Below are 22,783 nucleotides of genomic sequence, written 5' to 3'. Positions count from 1 at the left end.
ACTGGAAACACTGTTGTGATTTGGTCTTGCAAATTCACCCCTCCTATTTTCTATCTGATACTCCAGAACACAGATCAATTTTTTGACTTCCACCTTTCCCACATGGCGTCATTTGTAATAATATCAGCTGGTTTTCAGTTAAGTCAGAAAATGGATATTGTTGTTATCTTTCCACTTATGTCGCAACATTTTATTTGCTGGTCAAATATAGATTCTCCTCTATTGCAAGTCTTTGACAGTACAGGTAACTTACTCAGCTCCTCCTACAGTCATTGATATATTTAGTGTTCCTCTGAATGACAAGAACATGGTCTTTCTTATAAACATTTGGAGCAGTATTGTTAACCTCTACGTCTAAATCCATAGCTGCAAGCCACCATGAAGTGCATGGCAGAGGGTATGTTCAGTTATTAGAGTTTCTTCCTGTACCATTCACATATGGAGGGCGAGGAGAATGATTCATTGAATGCTTCTGTGCATGCTGTAATTATTCTAATCTTGCCTTCACAATCCATATGTGAGTTATTCATAGGGGATTGTAGTATAGTCCTTGAGTCATCTTTAAAGCCTATTCTTGAAACTTCATTAGTAGACTCTCTCGGGATAGTTTATGTCTAGCTAGTTCATTTTCCCCAGCATCACTTTAACACTCTCCCACAGGTCAGATAAACCTGTGACCATTTTTGCTGCTGTTCTCTATATACCTTCAGTATCGCCTGGCAGATTTCGTTGCCCAGCGATTCTACCAATAAACTGAAGTCCACCACTTGCTTTACTCACAACTGACCCTATGTGATCATTTCATTTTATATCACTACATAGAGTTACACCCAGGTATTTGTATGAGTTGGCTAATTCCAACTGTGACTTATTGATATTATGCTCTTAGGATACTATGTTTTTTCATTTTGTGAAGTGCACAATTTTATATTTCTGGACATTTATAAGCAAGTTGCCAGTCTTTCCACCACTTTGAAATCTTATTAAAATCTGACTGAAGATTCATGCAGCTTCTTTCAGACATTACTTCATTACAGATAACTGCATCATCTACAGAAAAAATGTCAAATTGCTGCAATGTCATAAATATGCAACATGAACAGCAAGGGTCCCAACACACTTCCCTGGGGCACACTCAAAGTTACTTCTACATCTGACTATGACTCTCCATCCAAGATAACATGCTGTGTCCTCCCTACCAAAAAGTCCTCAAGCCAGTCACAAATTTCGCTTGATACCTCATATGATTGAACTTTTGACAATAAGCATACATGTGGCACTGAGGCAAATGCTTTTTGGAAGTCAGGAAATACTGCATCTGCTTGGTTGCCTTGATACAAAGCTTGCAGTATGTCATGTGAGAAAAGTGCAAGTTTCCAGAATCCATGCTGGTTGGCATTGAGGAGGCCATACTGTTCAAGATACCTCATTATGTTTGAGTTCTGAATATGTTCTAAGATTCTACAACAAATTGATGTCAGAGATATGGGACAGTAGTTTTGTGGATCACTTCTACAACCCTTCTTACAGATCAGTGTTTCCAGTGCGTTCTTCCAACTACTGGCCACAGTTTTTTGTTTGAGTAATCTACGATAGATTATCGTTAGAAGAGTAGCTAACTCAGCCCCAGATTTAATACAGAATCTGACAGGGTCTCCATTTAATGATTTCAGCTGTTCGTCAACACTACTGACACTAATACTGATTTCACTCCTCTTTTTGGTGGCATAAGGATAAAATTGGGGCAATACTCCCGGATTTCTTTTGTAAAGGAACATTTGAAAACAGAGTTAACCATTTCAGATTTTGCTTTGCTACCCTCAATTTCAGTTCCCGTCTGATTTGCTAGGGTCTGAAAACTTAACTTTGGTGCCACCAACAGCCTCTACATACGATTTTGTGAAAGATTTTTTTGATAATATTCTGCTACGGTAGTCACTGAAGGCTTCACCCATTGGTGTCTGGACAGCCAAATGTGTTTCACTCAGCCTCTCTCAATCAGTGGTTCTATGCCTTGTTTTTACACCCATTATGCGGTAGTCTTTATTTCCTTAGAAACTTTTTTACAGTGACCATGGGGGGCCCCCTCCCATTATGAACTGTTATACTGGGTACATATCTATCCAGTGCGTGGTGAACTGTTGTTTTAATCTTGATCCATACTTCCTCTATATGCTCCTGTCCTGTGCTGAAAGTTTCAAGTTCCTCATCGAGATATGACACTAACGATAATACTGAATATATCTGTCTTTCTACTTGGTTTAACTGTCCGTTGTACTTTGGTAATCATTGTTGCCACAACCACATCATGATCGCTGACACCAGTTTCAATGTGGACATTCTCAAAGAGGTCAGGCCTATTTGTTACCATTAGATCCAGTATATTTTCATCATGAATAGGGTTCCGAATTATCTGTTCTAAATAGTATTCGGCACAGGCATTTAATAATGTTTCACAGGCTGTCTTATTCTGCCCACCACTAATAACACTGTAATTTTCCCAATTGATTCTTTGATGAATAGCCTTCACCAGTGATTAAAGTACACTTGGTGTACTTAAGTACAGGTGAACTGAGGTCTTCTCTGAAGTTTTCAGTTACATCAGGAGATGAGTCTGGTGGACAATAGAAGTATCCAATTACCATTTTATGTCCACCCCTGATATTGAGTCTTGCCCAAACAGTCTCACATGCAGCTTCAATTTCTATCTTAGTGGACTTGAGGACCTTGTCCACTGTTACAGATACACCACCTCCATTTCCCATTAGTCCATCCTTTTAATATACACTTAAATTTTCCCCAGAAATCTCACTGCTATCAATTTCAGGTTTAAATCGGCTTTCTGTAACTAGTATATGTGAGCTTCATTGCCTTTTGGGTGCAAACTCTGGCACTTTGTTGTGAATGCTTTGATAATTAACACTAGGATTTTAATACTCTCACCTATAGGAGGCATTTATTTTGATACTGCACTGATACTTCTGGATTTCCTGCAGCTGTCATTATCTGAATTTGATGGTGAGTTGCCTAATCTAAAAAACCTTTGTGTCTGCTTCACACACAGTCGGCTACTGGGGTAACAGCCTCTGATGTGTAGTGCACAGCTGATCCATTTAGGGGCATGCTACAGTTCTCTATGGCACAAGTCCGAGAAGTCACAGTGTAATTTGTCACAGAACTTTTGAAGTCTCTGGTTCAGTCCTTCCACTCGATTCAGAACCAAGAGGCCACGATTAGTTCTGGGGACAATGCTGCAAATTGTAAGCTCTGCTGAAACTGCATGTGCGAGGGTGGTGTTCTCAACCTTCTCTCCAGTTGCTGGAATGATCTGTATATGACCTCTGAGCCCAGACGACAAGACATAATTTGTTCCAACATTTGCCACAGTCTGCAGTTGATTGCACCCTGTTCCCTCAGTGGCTGCCAGAATAGTCTTTTCAATATGTTGAAAGAGGCCACCAGGAATACACAACTGAGTGCCTTGTATAAAATGTCATACATTTGGCATAACTGCCCAAAATGCAATTTGAGATTTCTTATTGCCTTATCTTCATAGAAACAAAATTATCTTAAAAACATTTTTTTAAAGTGGAGAACACTTACGCTGTAGTTAAATGCAGAAAACACACAATAGAACCATACAACACACTAGAAAACCATAAGTGTACAATTACACACAAGAGACATCTGCAAGTGAAAATGCAACAGGTTGTGTTTACTGATTGTTCTCATTATGCAAGCTGTGTACACCAATGCAATGGTTAGTAATTATTTTTTATAAATTGTAGTAAAAATATGAGGAGTAAAATAAAAAATCCAGATGAGTGTGAGTGGAACTTACTTATCAAGGATTGTGTTCAAACTTAATTGTGTACACAGATAGTTAATCAATCCAGTTCATCCATCCCGGGAATCGTGAATCTTGACAATTTTTACCTGTTATCGGCATTGATTCTGGCAAGATGTTGATTCTGGGTATTGCAAGAGCTTGGAGAATGTTTTAATTTTAAGATTGGAGTTGGATAATGAATGTTAAAAGAAGTATTTTTGTGAAATATAATTACAGTTAATAATTTTTGCTTTTTTCCATTAGTTGTGTTGTGATACCTTGCTTCTTGTCAAATTTCATGATTCCAGGTCTAAGGGAAGTGCCCAGTAGTTTTTGATGAGTGAGTTTGCAACTATCAAAACATGTGACATAAATAGCTTTCTCTTTTGATTGCAATAACTTAGCTTACATTTATTACACTGCCAAGAGGCAGTGGATCTTCAGATGTGACATAAATTTCAACTTCAGATGTCTAATAACAGTTCCTGAGAAAAAGGGGTTTCAACAGTCGGGTAGATAGTGTAAATAAAAGTTGCAGTTAAGAAAGAACCTAGGGAGGCCATGGAAAGGAACATTGAAGCCAGTGTGGATAGTAAATGCTGAATGTTGTTCCTATTGTGGTCCTCAGCCCAGGAGACTGGTTTAATGCAGCTCTCAATGCTACTCTACACAGTGCAAGTTTCTTCATCTCCAAGTAACTATTGCAACCTACATCCTTCTGAATCTGCTTAGTGTATTCATCTCTTGGTCTCCCTCAACTATTACATTCCACGCTTCCCTCCAATACCAAATTGGTGATCACTTTATCTCAGAATGTGTCCTACCTACCGACCCCTTCTTCTAGTCAAGTTGTGCCATAAATTCCTCTTCTCCCCAATTCTTTTTAGTACCTCCTCATTAGTTTCATGATCTACCCATCTAATCTTCAGCATTCTTCTGTAGCACCACATTTCAAAAGCTTCTATTCCCTTCTTGTCTAAACTATTTATTGTCCATGTTTCACTTCCATACGTGGCTACACTCCATACAAATACTTTTAGAAAAGACTTCCTGACACTAAAATCTATACTTGAAGTTAACAAATTTCTCTTCTTCAGAAACACTTTTCTTGCCATTGCCAGTCTACATTTTATATCCTCTCTGCTTCGACCATCATCACTTATTTTGTTCTCCAAATAGCAAAACTCATTTACTACTTTAAGTATCCTATTTCCTTATCTAATTCCCTCAGCATCACCTGCTTTAATTTGGCTATATTCAATTATCCTTGTTTTGCTTATGTTGATGTTCATCGCATATCCTCATTTCAAGACACTGTCTATTCCGTTCAGCTGCTCTTCCAGGTTCTTTGGTGTGTCTGACAGAATTACCATGTCATCAGCAAACCTCAAAGTTATTATTTCTTCTCCATGGATTTTAATTCTTACTCCAAATTTATCTTGTTTCCTTTATTGCTTGCTCAGTATACAGATTGAATAACATTGGGGATAGGCTACAACCCTGTCTCACACCCTTCTCAACCACTGCACCCCTTTCATGCCCCTCGACTCTTATGTTATCTTGTTCGTGTACAAATTGTAAATAGCCTTTCACTCCCTGTGTTTTACCCCTGCTGCTTTTAGAATTTGAAAGAGATTCTTCCAGTCAGTATTGTCAGAAGCTTTCTCTAAGGCTACAAATGCTAGAAACATAGGTTTGCCTTTCCTTAATCTATCTTCTAAGATAAGTCATAGGGTCAGTATAGCCTCATGTGTTCCAACATTTCTACGGAATCCAAACTGATCTTCCCCGAGATCTGCTTCCAGCAATTTTGTCATTTGTCTGTAAAGAATTCATGTTAGTATTTTGCAGGCGTGACCTATTAAACTGGTAGTTCGGTAATTTTCACACCCGTCAACACCTGCTTTCTTTGGAATTGGAATTATTATAGTCTTCTTGAAGTCTGAGGGTATTTCGCCTGTCTCATATGTCTTGCTCACCAGATGGTAGAGGTTTGTCATGGCTGGCACTCCCAAGGCTATCTGTAGTTCTAAAGGAATGTTGTCTACGCCCAGGGCCTTGTTTCGACTTAAGTCTTTCAATGATCCGTCAAATTCTTCATGCAGAATCATGTCTCCCATTTCATATTCTTCTACATTCTCTACCATTTTCATAATATTGCTGTCAAGTTCATCACTCTTGTATAGACCCTCTATATACTCCTTCCACCTTTCGTTTTTTCCTTCTTTGCTTGCAATTGGTTTTCCATCCGAGCTCTTGATATTCATACAGATGGTTCTCTTTTCTCCAAAGGTATCTTTAATTTTCCTGTAGGCGACATCTATCTTACTCCTAGTCATCTATACCTCTACAACCTTACATTTGTCCTCTAGCTGTCCCTGTTTAGCCATTTTGCACTTCCTGTCACTCTCATTTTTGAGACGTTTGTGTTCCTTTGTGCCTGCTTCATTTACTGCGTTTTTATATTTTCTCATTTCATCAATGAAATTCAATATCTCTTGTGTCACCCAAGGATTTCTACTAGGCCTCGTCTTTTTACCTACTTGATCCTGTGCTGCCTTCACTGTTTCATCTCTCCTAGCTACCCCTTATTCTTCTACTGTATTTCTTTCCCCCATTCTTGTCAATTGTTCTCTCATGCTCTCTCTGAAACCCTCTACAACCTCTGATTCTTTCGGTTTATGTAGGACCCATCTCCTTAAATTTCCACCTTTTTGCAGTTTCTTCTGTTTTAATCTACAGTTCATAACAAATAAATTGCGGTCAGAGTCCACATCTGCCCCTGGAAATGTCTTGCAATTTAAAATGTGGTTCCTAAATCTCTGTCTTACCATTATATAATCTATCTGATACATTTTAGTATCTCCAGGTTTCTTCCATGTATACAACCTTCTTTTATGATTCTTAAACCAAGTGTTAGCTATGATCAAGTTATGCTCTGTGCAAAATTCTACCAGGCGGCTTCCTCTTTGATTCCTTACCCACATTCCGTATTCACCTGCTACTTTTCCTTCTCTTCATTTTCCTAGTGTCAAATTCCAGTCCCCCATGACTATTAAATTTTCGTCTGCCTTCACTATCTGAATATTTTCTGTTATCGCGTCATACATTTCTTCAGTCTCTTCATCATCTGAGGAGCTAGTTGCCATATAAACTTGTACTACTGTGGTGGTGGGTGTGTCTGCTACAATAATAATTTCACTATGCTGTTCATGGTAGCTCATCCGCATTCCAATTTTTTTTAGTCATTTTTAAAACTACTCCTGCATTATCCCTACGTATTTTTGTGTTTATAACACTGCATTCACCTGACCAGAAGTCCTGTTCTGCTGCCACCAAACTCCACTAATTCCCACTATATCTAACTTTAACCTATCCATTTCTCTTTTCAATTTTTCTAACCTACCTGCCCGCTTAAGGGATTTGACATTCCACACTCCGATTCGTAGAATGCCATTTTTTTTCTCCTGGTAACATCTTCCTGAGTAACCACCATCCAGAGATCCAAATGGGGAACTATTTTACTTCCAGAATATTTTATCCTAGAGGATGCCATCAACATTTAACCATACAGTAGAGCTGCCTGGCCTCGGGAAAAATTATGACTGTAGTTTCCCCTTGCTTTCAGCCATTTGTAGTACCAGCACAGCAAGGCTGTTTTAGTTGATATTACAAGGCCAGATCAGCCAGTCATCCAGATTGTGGCCCCTGCAACTACGTAAAAGGCTGCTACCCCTCTTCAGGAACCATATGTTCGCTTGGCCTCTCAACAGATGCTTCTCCATTGTTGTTGCATCTACGGTACCACTATCTGTATCTCTGAGGCACATAAGCCTCCCCACCAAAGGCAAGGTCCATGGTTCATGGGGGATTATTCATACCAGGTTAGATAATGATGGAGTAGGAGTGGGAATAATAATAATAAATAGAAAACCTGGCTGTAGAGTAAAGGGTTATCTGCAGTGAACAGAAATAATGTTGATGTTGACATTGAGTGGGTATCTCAGAGAGATTGTAATCATACAGAAGTATAAATGCTGCTGACAGATATGTATGTTGGTAGGATTGAACAAGTGCAGGGTGGTGCAGGTAAAAGTAGCCCCCCCTCCTCTTTGAATAGGAATGCAATATTTCATCTTCTGAAGTAGAGTAAACAGCTGCAACAATAGACAGTTTTATGCAATAATTGATTGATAGCAGTCTTCTGTCAGAATTTCAGTTTATTTCATCATTAAAGCCTGCAAAAGGGTTTCTCAATAAAAGAAAGGATTGAAATTGTGGCTGCATATGTGAAAACTGGTTCAGTTAAGGAAACTCACAAAATTTTCAGGGTCAAGTATCCGGCTAGAGGACTACCAGCAAAGGGAGCAATACAGAGTGTGCTTAAAAATTGGCACAGCTAAGGATCTGTGCAAAATGTAAAGTGATAAAGAACTCCTTCAGTTTGCACACCAGAGGCTATTGCAGACCTTTGCCGAAGAATTATTCAGAGTCCAAAGAAGTTTACACGTACATTGACACAACAGGTGCATGTAAGGAGGAGGAGTTGCCAGTGGATATTGAAAAGTATTAATTTGAAGCCCTATCATGTGATGTTTGTGCAGCATTTAAAGGAGGATGACAATCAGAAAGGTGTAGATTACTGCATGTGGCTTCTGAATAACATCAATGCTGGATGGTTAGACCCGTTCCATTACATAATGAGTAATGAAGCATGGTTTCATTTTTCTGGTTCTGTGAATTGAACATGAGGTACTGAGGAGTGGAGAACCCTAAAATTGTGTGTCAGAAACTACTCCATGATGAAAAAATCTGTGTTTGGTGCAGTGTAACAAGAACACACATCATTGAGCCGTCATTAAACACTACCCTCAAACATGGTCGCATATATGGAAATTTTTTGAAAGATTTTGTGCTCAACTCACTTAATATGAAAGACAATACTGCTTCATCTGGCAATATGAGGTATTCCTGGAATCTAAGGTATTCCTGGAATGAGTCCGTGATGTCTTCACTGAGGAAAGAAATGCCAGCAAATATTTATGAAAGACAGCATCATCAATATCTGAACTTTGTGCCAGGTGTATCTGAATATGCTTAGGCATGCACAGCTGTATACAATGTTGCAGGGGGCTACTTTCAATGTCTTCTATAAATGTATTTTTCACTGTAAATAAATCGTAAGTCCATTTCCGCTATCCGTTTATGTAATTTCACTGCATTTCTTTTACGCTTACATGGGCCACTTTTATCTGTGCCACCCTGTATTTTATAATATCAGTGAGTTTGTAAAATATGTCAGTTGCTGGTGTGGAAAACTGGTGGGATGTTCTTAAAGAAAATGTAGTAAATTTAGCAGAAAAAAATACTAGGATCTAAAAAGGCAGGTAATACGCAGCTATGGAATGTGGATGAGAAGACAGCAACAATGCTGGGCATTCAAAGACATGATTACATGGAATTGTGGAAACGCTAAGTAAGAATGGATTGGGATAAGATGTCAGGAAATTGATACAAAATTGAAACATGATGCTGCACAAATACTAATAAGCAGTCACTTTGGGGAGCTCACTGATTAGAGATGAAAGCGATAATTAAGTATGGAAGCAAAGACTAAGTGAAAACATGGAAATAATTCTTGAATAAACTGTACTGTTCCTCGAAGAAATTAGGCTGGTTGAAAATGAGGTCATGGTCCAAAATGGTTATGAGGTGATTTAGTCCATATCTCTGAATTTTAAGAGGCTATATATAAACTCGTGAGGAAGAAGTGTCTAAATGTCGATGAAATACCATGGACATTCTTATGGGCATCAGGCCAAAGATCAGAACAAGGACTTTACTAGCTCATGAATGAAACATGTATAATTGAGGATGTTACACCAGGTCTTGAACAGTAAGTATTTAAATTATACACATTCAAATGAGCAAAAAACAGATAGATGTAATAATTACCTTACAATCAGCCTAATGTCACATGTGTCAAAATAAGCACAAGAGTGCTTCACCAAAGAATAAAAGGGAAAATTGAAGTTGGTTATGGGAGAACCAATTTGGTTTTAGGAGGAGACACTAGTGAAGTAATTTTAATACTGCAGTTAGTAATAAAGGTAAGTTTTTGTAAAACAAAAAAGTTTGTAGATTTGAAGAAACAGTTCCATTTGAATCCTTGCATGTGTTGACAGCTTCTCTGAATAACATAGATGGGCATTTTCCTTGCAACACAACTTCTGTTCCTGCAGTCCTTCTGGCTCTTTTCCCTATCCCGTGCCCCACACCCACCTCCACCTCCACTGCTGCCACTTGATGCTAACTTGATTAGTCTTGCTTCCACACCCTTCCCTCTTCCTCTCTTGTATCTCCACCTCACAGTCCATTACTCCACATCACCATGCTTTGCATAAAACTAACTTCAGGCTGGTGGTCTGCATCCATAACCAGCTCAATTACTTCCTAGAGCACAAGAGGTAACAAATTTTTTACAATGTGTTGTTTAGTGCTATTTCCGCCAGTAATAGATTTATTAGAAACATTTTCCTGGTGCCACTTGGTGTGTCCAAGTAAGTGTTGTTGATCCGGTCCATGATAATGGTGTAAATTTAATTTTGATTGTCATTGAGGAATGGTTTGTTGTGAGCTATGTACTGAAGTAGTTCGTTGATGTTGTAGCTTTTTCTTTCGTAGTTTCGATGTTTAGCATGCTGAAACCATCAACAATCTTGAAATCTATGAAACTTGCTGATCCCCATATTTCGTGTAGCAACATCCAGAGATAGAAACATTTGGCATTGTTTGGAAACAGTGTTTACTCGGCCTAGTGCACCAAATTTCATAACTCCTGGATGATCTTCTACTGGAATTCCTTATTTTTGTCATTGAAAGATTATTACTGTTGTGTTCCACATATAATATATAGGGATGTTGACATATAGGAATGTTTTCACGAATGGATCCACTTGGCACAGTTGGTAAAAAGCTGTTAATGTTGTGTTCTGAGATGCTTCGTTTGCTGTTTTACTGGCAGTGTCTTTTGTGTAGTAGACTGTCTGTCCATTCTCCTAATGTACTGGCAGAAGTTGCACAATTAGTTAGAGTTTGTGAATGGCAAACCAAAAATCCACCAAGCTGCTTCGTTACTGTTGATGCATTTTCTCATTTGGTTCATGAGGATCTCGTTGCTTCTTTTTTGTTGTTTGCTGTCTTTGGCTGTTTGAAATATTGCCATGTCACTGCCTGTTCACATACTTGTGGATATATTTGATGGATTTCACAAAATTGCAAAATTTTACATTTATGTGTGCTTGGAACATTTTGGAAAGTAATGTGTTATTATGGTACTGGTCACTGATTATCTATATCCAGTTTGTGGCTTGGAATGTTACACAATGCCTTAGGTGCTCCGAGCTGTTCCCGAACGTTCTGGAAATTTTATGAATGTTCCAGACTATTCCCTACTATTCCAGAGCATTCTGGAATGTTGTGGATTGCTCTCAAATACTCTGGAATGTTCTTGAATACTCTCGAATGTTCTGGAATGTTCTAGAAATTTCCCTGCCCTTATATCTTCAAATGCACACCCTTCATGTAAAAGTGGGAACCTTCTTCATGGGTGGGGGATAGATGGCTACCACGCTATTTAACTCCCTTGGTCATACTAGGACCCGTTTCCCAGTTTTACCGGTATAACATGGTTTAGTTACTTTAATAATATGTGTTGGTATTGATTATTGATTAGCTAATTTGATTTTGCAGTCTGAGCACATTTTGTGTTTCCTGTTCTAGAGTTAAGCTGCCCTATTTCAGTGTTTTATGTGTGTTCGTATAGTGACGGAAGTGAGATGTGGGTTGCACATTTTTCATTTTACTCATGAACTTTAAGTCACATTTTTTTCACCCTGCTCTGCGGATCGTAACATATTGTAACATAAGTTTTGGTGTGATGTAACTTGCTAATGCCCAAGGGGGCAAAATTAGCATATCGCTAATGATAAAATAAAAAATGATTATTTCAAATAAAAAGACAACCTATGTACTATCACTTATTTAAGAAATCTAAGGCAGGATTGCTCATTGTCACCACTGATATTACGTTTGTGTTATGGAGAGACAATGAGGAAAGTAAATGACTGTCGAGTGTGGAAGTTGTTTGTTATGGACAGTAAATCATCTTGATATGGCTCTCTGGTGATGTAGCATTGGATAACAAAAATGAGAACAATAAGAGTAAGTTCCTCTCATCCACACAGTGGAGGAGGGGGGAGCGGACCCCCTCAACCTGTGATCTGAGTGACCTGCCTCTCCTTCCCAGTCTATCCCTGATTCTTCTCTGAGGAGGAAACAAACAGTTTCGAAAGATAGGTACAGTTCTTTCAACTTTTAAATGTACCTATTGGCACTTTTTGAATTTAGCTCGACAGTCAGACCTGGCTGTTCATTCTGTTGTCCTTCTGATTTTATAAACCGAGTGAGATGGAGCAGTGGTTAGCACACTGGATTCTTATTCGGGAGGTCAGCGTTTAAAGTCCATGTCCCAACTTCTTGATTTAGGTCCCTAAATTGGTTCACGAAAATGCTGGGACGGTTTCTTTGAAACAGTTGAAGCTTGTGCTCCGTCTCTAATGACCTCATTGTCAATGTTAAACCCTACTCTTCCTTCCTTCTAATTTTATAATATATGGTGAGTATGTTTTGGAATAATTTAGCAGTAATTTAGATTGAATTGTAATTTTTTAAAATTTTTGTGTAATCTCCATTTCCCCGTGTTCATGACAGCTGCTCATGTGCTGGCAATCTTATCAGCACTATGCTACCAGGCAGCATATGCTTTTGGACTGGGACCTGTGACATGGCTGTTACTGGCAGAACTCTTTCCGGCCACCACCAAGGGCCGCGCTTTAGCACTCACAGCTGGAGTTTACTGGTTGGATGACTTCATTGTTCGCTCAACATTTTCCAGTATGGTTGGTAAGTCACAGTATAGATGTAATCATCCATATCATGATGTACAGCTGTTCTGCATGATGCACTTAATTACTTTATATTTTAGGAAAAGTTTAACACTGTGGATGTTCAAATGCTGACCTATATCAGTGAAACAGCATGTGAGGTATTTTGTTAGGTAATATTTACACAAAGTGATGCTATGAATGATGAGTTCTGTCATTTATCAGTTTCAAAAGAAATAGTTGTCAGTGCCATTGGGAAAATATAAATTACTGTTGTTGACCTGATTTCAGACCACTTACAGGTCAGGGAATAAGAGGCAGGCTTCTCTTGAATCCGTGATTTTCAAGTGGGCACAACTGATTCTTCCCCCCCTCCCCTCCCCCCCAAAAAAAGTGGCCAGCTGGTTGTTGGGAGAATTTTATTGTTGCCAGTCTTCTGACTGGTTTGATGCAGCTTGCCTTAGCATTTTCATCAACAATGTTGTTGTCTTGCCATGTGTCCTATCATCCTGCCCTTTCTTGTAGTTAGTGTATTCCACATATTTCTTCCCTTGTTGATTCTGTGGAGGACATCCTCATTTATTATTTTATCAGTTCACTCAATTTTTATCGTTCTACTGATACACAACATCTCAAGTACTTTGATTCTCTTCTTTCTCAGTTGCCAATACTTTACAGTCTTTCAGATAAGAACTTAACAGGGTTGGGGGAAGGGATGGATGTGTACTTCACAGGGTTGGGGGGGCAGTTAAATGTCTAAGGTTTGATGACATATTTAACTTGTACATTTACAATTAAGTGAAAAGGTTCATATTAGGGAAGTAAACTGAGGAGAAACAATTACGATAAACTACTACTTTATGAGCCTACTGCTAACCATAAAGAGTAATTTAACCATCAAGAGTAATTTTACTTCCGTTGCATCAAGCAAGGATATTTGCTATTCTTATTATACCTCAACTTCCTGTAGTCATTTTCCTACACCTGCCTATCCCCTTCCCTGTTCCCTGTCCAGTGCTACACAGCCCTCTATTCCACCTCTTAATAACAGTAACAACATTCAACACTCAATAACTTCTCAATTTTTTTCAAAAATTACAATAATTAAAAAGTAAAAAATGATGCGTTTCCAAAATCTGCATAGCTGTATGAAGCAGCTTTATTCGTGACTACCAGTTTCATGTCAGTATAAATGCGTCTTCTGATTTATGGTGGTTATATTTCCATGATTATGGAGTCTCAGCTTTTGGGAAGATGTCTACATTAAAAGTCAAACCACAATGGTGAGTTGTCATAATGAAATTGAGTACACCCAAAAGATGTTTGTAAAACTGTACATAGCACTACTGCTTAATGAGTCAGTGTGGATAACACCACTTAGGTTATATTATGGTATTAAAGCAATTAAGTAAAACTTATTGTGTAATGTGTGTACTTCTGCCATATTGATAACCGATCATTGTGGTGTAAAAAGCCTGTGGAGGCTAGCAAGAGACTCTTTTTATTCTCTCCTTTCCCATGCCCCCCCCCTCCCACCCTCCTCCCACCTGTCCCTGTCTAACCTCCTGACCGCACCTAGCTGCCCAACCCTCTCTCTACCTCGTCCCTGTGTGCTCCCACAAGCAGCACTTTACTGTCCCCCACCCCTACGCAGCTATTTCTCAGATCTCGTAAGAGGACCGATCATGTCAATGGTAGCTAATTCTCTTAGTTTCACTAGGATGATCGCAAATAGTGGTGTTCTGCATGTAGCAGTAGATGGTTTTGCCTTTTAGCGCAAATTGCCTCCCCCTCCCTGTCCCAGCCACCTCCTTGCCCCCATCACCCAGACTGTTTCTGCCATCATGTGCTGCTGCTCACAGTCAGCCAGAGACTGTGCCCATGTGTGTGTGTGTGTGTGTGTGTGTGTGTGTGTGTGTGTGTGTGTGTGTTGTAGTGTTACCTTTTCCTCGTGGTTCTGCCGTGAAAATATAAAATAGAAAATCTGATTGGGTTTTGAATTTTGGTGGTTTCAGTTTTGGATAAGGCGGACTTCGTATTATTGATTGAGATCGTGCTGTAATTTGACCGTGCATGGCAGACAGAGTCGGCAACACTACAAAAAGCGACTGTACGGAAATAGCATCAGAAACTAATTGAAATTTACCTTATAATCTTGTTAGATATGCAGTATTAATTACAATATAGTCTTTATGGCTGTCCTCCCAATTTCTCTTGTAGGACGACCCTTCTTTCACTTTTCTCTGTCTGTTGAAAACGTCTTCAAGTTGTCACTGTCATGATCAATTTACAAATTTGGCGATAACCACCTCGAATCAATATTGAAACAACCTTGCTTTGTAATGTAATTTTAATTTCCACCCAAAAGCACATTCAACACATCGCCGAAAAATACACGTCTTTCGTATCAAGACAAGAGAGAGAGAGTGTGTCATCAATTAGTTGTTAAAAACAAAAAACCTACGCAAAAGTAAAAAGACGAACAAAATTATTTATAAAAATCGATCGGTGGCGCAGCGCTCTTCTGCATGCGCGATCGTAAATTATATCTGTGTATTGGTGGAGGCGCGGTAGTCAAAGTACCATTACAGTGTGTGAATTGCGTTAGCGTGAGTGTGCCTGTGTGTATGTTGTCCGGTTCCAATGAAGGCCTTTTTGGCCGAAAACTTACGTGTTTGACAGTCTTTGTTTTTTTATGCCTATCTGTGACTGAATGTCTCCACTGTGTGATGAATAGCAATCTGTCTTTTTCATAATATTGACATTTTAACAGTTATGTTTGTGTGTATGAAGATCATAATATTCAATGTGTATGAAGATCATAATATTCAAAAGATTGCCTTTATACCAGTTATGCTGTACAACTATTATTTATATACTAGTAGTACTGAGTGTGAGTGGAAGTCAGTCCATATAAATACTTCTGAAAGGAACGTATTTTATCAGTATGAAACTTATTTCATCAAGCACATTATATAGTGAGGTGTAGTGGACTGTGCAGTCCTAATTAGTTCGCTTGTTTGTTTGCAGTTACATGTCTGCAGTCTTTGTTCACATTGAAATCTCATACCAAAGTGCCGTAGCACACCACTAACTGGAGGAGCTGAAACCAAAATAGTTCGGCCCGTCAATAAAATGGGGTCTTACACAATAATTCATTCCTAGTAATAGAAGAAATGTTGCAGTTTTGTCAGGCCAACTGTGGTGGCTAAAGGAGTCATTGAGTTTGGCTCAACACAGCTGTAACATTTTCACTGCTGCTGATTCAGAGAAACTATAAAAAGAAATCTTAGTTGCCGTATGAAGATATGAATCACGCTCTTCCTGAAAGTACATCAGTACGTTACCCACTGTACAACCTTACTTATTAGCCCAAACAAGCATTATTAGTATTACATTCTTAGTACCATGTAATACAGCTAATGATACGGTCTTGTTAATTTGTACATTGTGGACAGAATATGTATCCCCGTAACAGCTTCAAGAAAGCTGTTGTGTGAAGGGTCACATTTTTCATGGGAGGAAAACGAAATACAAAATCAAGAGTAACAATTATTTGTGGTTTAAAAATAGAAAAATATTTCATTTATCAGGTGGTGACAGTTACATGCAAACAAACACTGGCAAAGAGTTGAAGGAAACAAGGCTATTCAAGAATTGCTGAGAAAAGTCACTTGGGACACTGAGATATGTAGCAGGATAAGGCAAGTTGGAAATAAACAGTGAAATGTGATCAATAAATGAGATTTGAAAATCTGTAAAGTTGGGGAAAATTCTACTTTACTAATGGCAAAAAGTATTGAAATGAACAAAACCTTATTTTCATTCTATCCCTTTTAAACTAAAAGTGAATATTGTAATTAGAATTCCTTGGTGGATAAATAATGTAACAAGTAAAGGTTTCAGCTCGCCTTATAGTTGAAACATTGAGGTGACAGAATAGTCAAGATCTCCCTCATTTTGAAGCAGACATCAAAATTATGGATGTTGTGCTGCAGTGTCTTACAAGTATGGGCTGTGTACATTCATCCCTAAAGACGGCCCAGTGGTTTTTTATTGGCCACGAGACTGACAGTGGATGCATTTAAGATGGCGTGTGACATGGGTGATCCCAGTGAGGGCTCATCAATAGTCAGCACAGTCCTAATAATATGAATTACATTGCAAGAAAGTCGACTGAAAAGGAGCAGAGGGTGTGATCTGGATGCTTGTGAGGTTAAGTTGGAGCACTGGTGTAGTGTCAGCAGATGGGGGGAGTCAAATTTCATGATATGAGTTCAGAAAGTCGTCGCCCTAGTGCTGCACTTTAGGGCAGGATTGTATCTGGGACTAGAGATTCACTCCTGACTGTTTTCTAAGAATCTGAGTTGTAGGTTGGCTTCAGTGACATGAAAATATTTGCTTTTAAACCAGGTGGATAAAAACAGGTCCTCTTCTCTGCCTTTGCCCTTGCCCTGGCCCCCACCCCTGCACTCCCCACCTTCCTCCTGCTGCCCTCCCCTTCCTAGCCAACCTTCCCCTCCCTCCTCCCTCTCTCCCCAATCTCATCCCTCCCCAAGTCCACCTGCCCCCTCTCCTTCTGCTGTGCTTCTCTCTCTCTCTCTCTCTCTCTCTCTCTCTCTCTCTCTCTCTCTCTCTGTGTGTGTGTGTGTGTGTGTGTGTGTGTGTGTGTGTGTCGCAAGACAGCAGCTGTTGGGGAGGAAGGTAGTTGTTAACGAGATGGAATCATTATGGAATAGAACTGCGTAAAATTCAAAAAAGAACTGTAAGAGTCTTACATCGTATTTAAATTCTGACGTTCTAACAAACTTATTCTGTGTTTGCCAGATCTTGTGAAGCAGATCAGATAGAAATAGGCACAACAGATGACATCATAAGATGAATCATGACTGAAGTATCTGCAGCTCATATAAATGATAGAGAGGGGAATCAGCATGTCAGGTAAGGGAAGAACATACTGAAACTAAAGAATAAATGAGACAAAGTAGGGCAGTAACATAACATGGAAAGAAACAGTGGCATCAGTGGACCATATCTGAAGCTGCTGCAAAAAAATCACTCAGACTGATTTGAGGCAGAGACACACAGCTGTGGCACAAATGATCCCCTGGAAAAATTGCCATCTGCAGGTGGCAAGGAACTGGTAAGACCACAAACCAAAAAAAGTTGTCTAAAATGAACATGTCAAATTTCCGAGGTACTTAAGACCATCAGAGATCAGATACCGGAATGCAGTACGCCAGACATCACAGTTGTGGGGGAAAAAGAAGGAGTGTATCATTGGCATTGCCATCATAGATGATAGCAGAAATGACGAGAAACAACTACCAAAACTTTCCAGATATAAGGACTTGAAAATTGAACTACACTGGCTCAGGTGTAACCCAGTGAAAGTGGTCCCATCATTTCTCAGCGTACCGGAAGCAATGCCAAAAGATCTTAATGGACATTTGAAAACCATTGACACTGATAAATTATCCATCTGTGAACTACAGAAAGCCACTTTACTGAGATCTGCATGAATTATCCACCAATCCATTGCCCAGTCCTAGACACTTGCAAAGTATCCAGCAAGTTGTGAACTACAAAATCCAGCATAGTGAACTCATTTGATGTTTTTCTGTTAATAATAATAATAATAATAATAATAATAATTGGCACTGCAAACTATAAAAGAGGGACCAAACCGTAAACTTAAGATGCAGATGACAAAAGACAATAATGAAATAATGAAAGCAGGTGAAAGGAGAGCAGAAAGTTTCATCAGGATAGGGATTAGTGCAAGTACCCATCACAGCAATCATTCTCAGGCTTTCTTTTACTCATTACACTGTACTAACTCCCACAGCCAACTGTACCTCCGGACCATTACTCACCTCATTTTCTAGCTGTCTATACGTCTTCATTGATGTGTATCACTATCTTGTTGTAGTGAGATGTTCATTGGCATTTCCACGTCTTCCCCTTTTACTGTGTTTCTGATTTACTTGTGTGTGTCATACTGTTTTCAAATTCCTTAAATATCGAAGCTTCCTGGCAGATTAAAACTGTGTGCCGGACCGAGACTCGAACTCGGGACCTTTGTCTTTCGCAGACAAGTGCTCTACCATCTGAACTACCCAAGCACGACTCACGCCCCGTCCTCACAGCTTCACTTCTGCCAGTACCTCGTCTCCTACCTTCCACACTTTACAGAAGCACTCTTGTGAACCTTGCAGAACTAGCACTCCTGAAAGAAAGGATATTGCAGAGACATGGCTTAGCCACAGCTTGGGGGATGTTTCCAGAATGAGATTTTCACTCTGCTGCAGAGTTTGCGCTGATATGGGTAGCTCAGATGGTAGAGCACTTGCCTGTTAAAGGGAAAGGTTCCGAGTTCGAGTCTCGGTCCAGCGCACAGTTTTAATCTGCCATGAAGTTTCATATCAGCGCACACTCCACTGCAGAGTGGAAATCTCATTCCCCTTAAATATCGTTAATGGGTACATCTGCCCTGCGCCATTTTCACAGTCAATAGAACAGATTTATTCAGCCATACTTCTACTGGGTTATATTAAGTGGCACTAAGAAGCTACATCCAGTTAAGTTTTCTGCAATATAAGGTCTTTGAGAATGAAGCAAGATGAACTACCTGTTTAGTGTGAGTTAGCAGCTACATGTAAGTTTTACACTCTAAATGTCGTTCCTGAACTGGTCTTTGTATCTTTGAATGGATAATTATTAAATCAAACAATGGAAAATCCAGGATGGAATGTAACAATACCAGAGAAGGAAAGTTGCTACTCACCATATAGCGGAGATGCTGAATTGCAATAGGCACAATAAAAAGATTCACACACTCATAGCTTTCGGCCATTAAGGCCTTTGTCAGCAGTAGACACACATACACATATGCGCACACACACTCAAGCAAACGCAACTTGCACACACATCTGCAGTATCAGAGAGCTGAAACTAAACTGCGAGCAGCAGCACCAGTGCATGATGGGAGTGGCGACTGGGTGGGGGTAAGGCGGAGGCTGGGTCGGGGAGGGGGAGGGATAGTGTGGTGGGAGTCATGGACAGTGAAGTGTTGCAGTGTAGATGGGGGGCAGGGGAAAAGGTGCGGAGGGGGTAGGGGGTAAGTAGCGGAAAGGAGAGAAATAAAAATAAAAATAAATTAAAAGACTGGGTGTGGTAGTGAAATGATGGCTGTGTAGTGCTGGAATGGGAACAGGGAGGGGGCTGGATGGGTGAGGACAGTGACTAACGAAGGTTGAGGCCAGGAGGGTTACAGGAACGTAGGATGTATTGCAGGAAAAGTAATTATTCTTACACGTGATTAATTACAATAAATTAGTGTAGAAATGTGAAGGTGTGGAGTACATAGAACAAGTAACAGTTAAGACAGCAATGACACACATGGAGATGTGATCAAGCTGGGAAAACTACACGTATCTGTAGAGGGAGACTGAGAGACTGCTGGCCTCAACATATCATCTTATATTGCTGTCTAAGTTAGTGGCCTCATCCATTGCGCTACTTGACAGTTGTAATTACACCTTTTGGGTTTCTTTAAAAAGAACGTCTTCATCCTCTCCATTGGAATGCAGTGTCAGTTGACACCTCAGGTGTGAGGCTGTGATACCTGATGTTCTTCAGAGCACGTTAAGTGCTATATTTTTTAAGGTAAAGCTGTCCTGAGCCTGAAGTTGGATTTGGACACCACAGATTTTTACTAGACATGGTCTTACTCATTCTTTGATTGAAAACAGTGACAACTTTTTATCTGCTGGCCTGCTAAGCCTAAAGCATTCAAGGATTTTCTTTCAGGATTTACTCCCTCAGCCTGTGAAGATCCCTCTTCACCACAAGGCAGTGGTTCCACTCCTCATTTGCCCTTAGGATGCAAAAGGTGCCGTCTCCGCCAGCTGCGCCGTACCAAGCTATGCTACCGCCGACGTAGCCCTCCGGATCCAGAGCACAGAAACCTCCTCACCCATACGGATAGTGCTACATTAAGGTGGTGTCCCTTGAGGAGGAAGGAATTGTAATACCATTGTTCAAGAATAGTAGTAGGAAGAAATGCACCAACTACCGAGGAATCACACTGTTATCACATTGCCTTCAGATAATGGAAAAGGTCATAGAAAAAAGAACACCAATTAGAGGAACAACAGCATGGGTTCAGAAGTAATAGGGGAACAATAGATCTCATTTTCTCCCTCCATCAGTTAATGGAGAAATATTAGGAAAAAGTAAAGGACTTGATAGTAGTATTCGTGGATTTGGATAAAGCATATGACAGTGTACCAAGGGATAAAATACAGGAATGCTCGAGAAAACATAATGTTCCTGATTCATTAATTAAAAAAGTCCAGATGCTGTACGATGGTTGTGAGAGCAGTGTACAAGTAAGAGGTGGAAGATAGGAGGTGGAAGATCAAAATGGTTTAAGACAAAGAGAGGTGTTCGGCGAGGCAGTTCGCTCTCCCCATTACTCTTCATTATATTTATGGACACAATCATGAAAGAAATCAAGGAAGAAGAAGATGAAGATCTTTTGTTTCTGCTGATGACATTGCCATTTGGGGAGAGACAGAAATGGAGGTTCAGAGGAGGGTAGATTTCTGGAACACAAAATTTTAAAAATTCAAGTTAGCTATGAGTAGGAACAAGACAGTGGCAATGAAGATTAGTAGGACACCCACGCCTTGTCACATCATACTGAAGGGGGAGAAGGTTGAATGTGTGAAGAGCTTCAATTATCTGGGTAGCATCATACCATGTGATGGAAGTTCCAAACTAGGAAACAGAATAACAAAAGGATCTAGCTTGTTCCGCCAAGTACGAAATCTAATCTGGGACAAGGAAGTCCCTCAAAGAGCCAAACAGACAATGTATAAAACTTATCTCCTGCCAATCATGATGTTTAGTCTAGAGGCCTGCGTCATAAATAAGAGAGAAGAGAGTCAAATACAAGCATCTGAAATGACGTACCTTAGGTCAGCTCTACAAAAAACTAGGAGAGACAAAGTCAGGAATGATTATGTAAGGAGAGACCTGCAGGTGACATTGACTACAGAGGAGGTAATGAGTGCTTTGAGATTGAAGGGGTTTGGTCATGTGAAGCGAGTGCACCCCGACTCGAACTCCATGCCAGTATTTGAAGATGGAGGTACCAGGAAGAAGACCAATTGGGCAGCCTAGAAAGAGATGGACAGACCAGGAGAGGAGTAACATGGGATATAGTGGAGAGGGAAAAGCTATACCAGAAGACCAATTGGGCAGCCTAGAAAGAGATGGACAGACCAGGAGAGGAGTAACATGGGATGTAGTGGAGAGGGAAAAGCTATACCAGGACAGAAACCAATGGAGGCATATCGTTCACAAAGTTCCTACCTGGCTCGCTGGACGGAAATCCTGATGGTGATGGTGATGGTGATGGTCTTACTACTTTTGAACTGACTGACTGCCAATTATAGGGTGAGGGGGGAGGGGTGGGAGGTCCACAGTGCAACTTCACATTTTTTGCATACACAATTCATTGAAAGATGTGAAAAAAATGGTAACTTCAGGCAAAAAATTATAGGACTGATTGGGGGTTGAAACCTGAACGTTTGGGTTGGAAGGCTGACATTTAACTCACGTAGCCACCAAGCCATATATTATCTTTCATATGGTCAATTTCCAACAAAGATATGTGTAGTGAACATAGAAAAAATGTGTACTGGGTGGTTAGCTGACTGCCATGAGGGCGACCTGGGTTCGATTTCCACCACTCTAGGGATCTCTCCTTGGTGGGAGGACTGGAACATGTTGCACCCAGTCTCCTGATGGCAGTTGAGGAGCTACTTAACTGAGTAGTAGCACCTCCAAGTCACGGAAACTGATAGCAGCATAGAAAGCTGTGTGCTGAATTCACATACCGCATCCAGTGACACCATTGGCAGAGGTGACATGGTGATCAGTCAGTACCGATATACCCACCAGGGCCTGTGGACAGGGTTCACATTTACATTTACAGTTT

At 40.0% G+C, this 22,783-nt stretch overlaps 1 protein-coding gene across 1 annotated transcript in view; it reads left to right on the top strand.

Moving 5' to 3' along the window:
* The window catches only part of LOC124797985 (solute carrier family 2, facilitated glucose transporter member 10-like), a 71,068-nt gene that overhangs the window by 23,288 nt on the left and 24,997 nt on the right, over positions 1 to 22,783 (top strand). The window contains exon 5 of the mRNA XM_047261163.1: positions 12,602 to 12,793. Coding sequence (XP_047117119.1) covers positions 12,602 to 12,793 — 192 coding nt within the window. The remainder of the gene's footprint in view (positions 1 to 12,601; positions 12,794 to 22,783) is intronic.

Source organism: Schistocerca piceifrons, chromosome 5, assembly GCF_021461385.2.
Source record: "Schistocerca piceifrons isolate TAMUIC-IGC-003096 chromosome 5, iqSchPice1.1, whole genome shotgun sequence".
Classification (NCBI taxonomy): domain Eukaryota; kingdom Metazoa; phylum Arthropoda; class Insecta; order Orthoptera; family Acrididae; genus Schistocerca; species Schistocerca piceifrons.
Note: the sequence above shows the minus strand (reverse complement) of the source record. Positions and strands in the feature narration are given on the sequence as shown.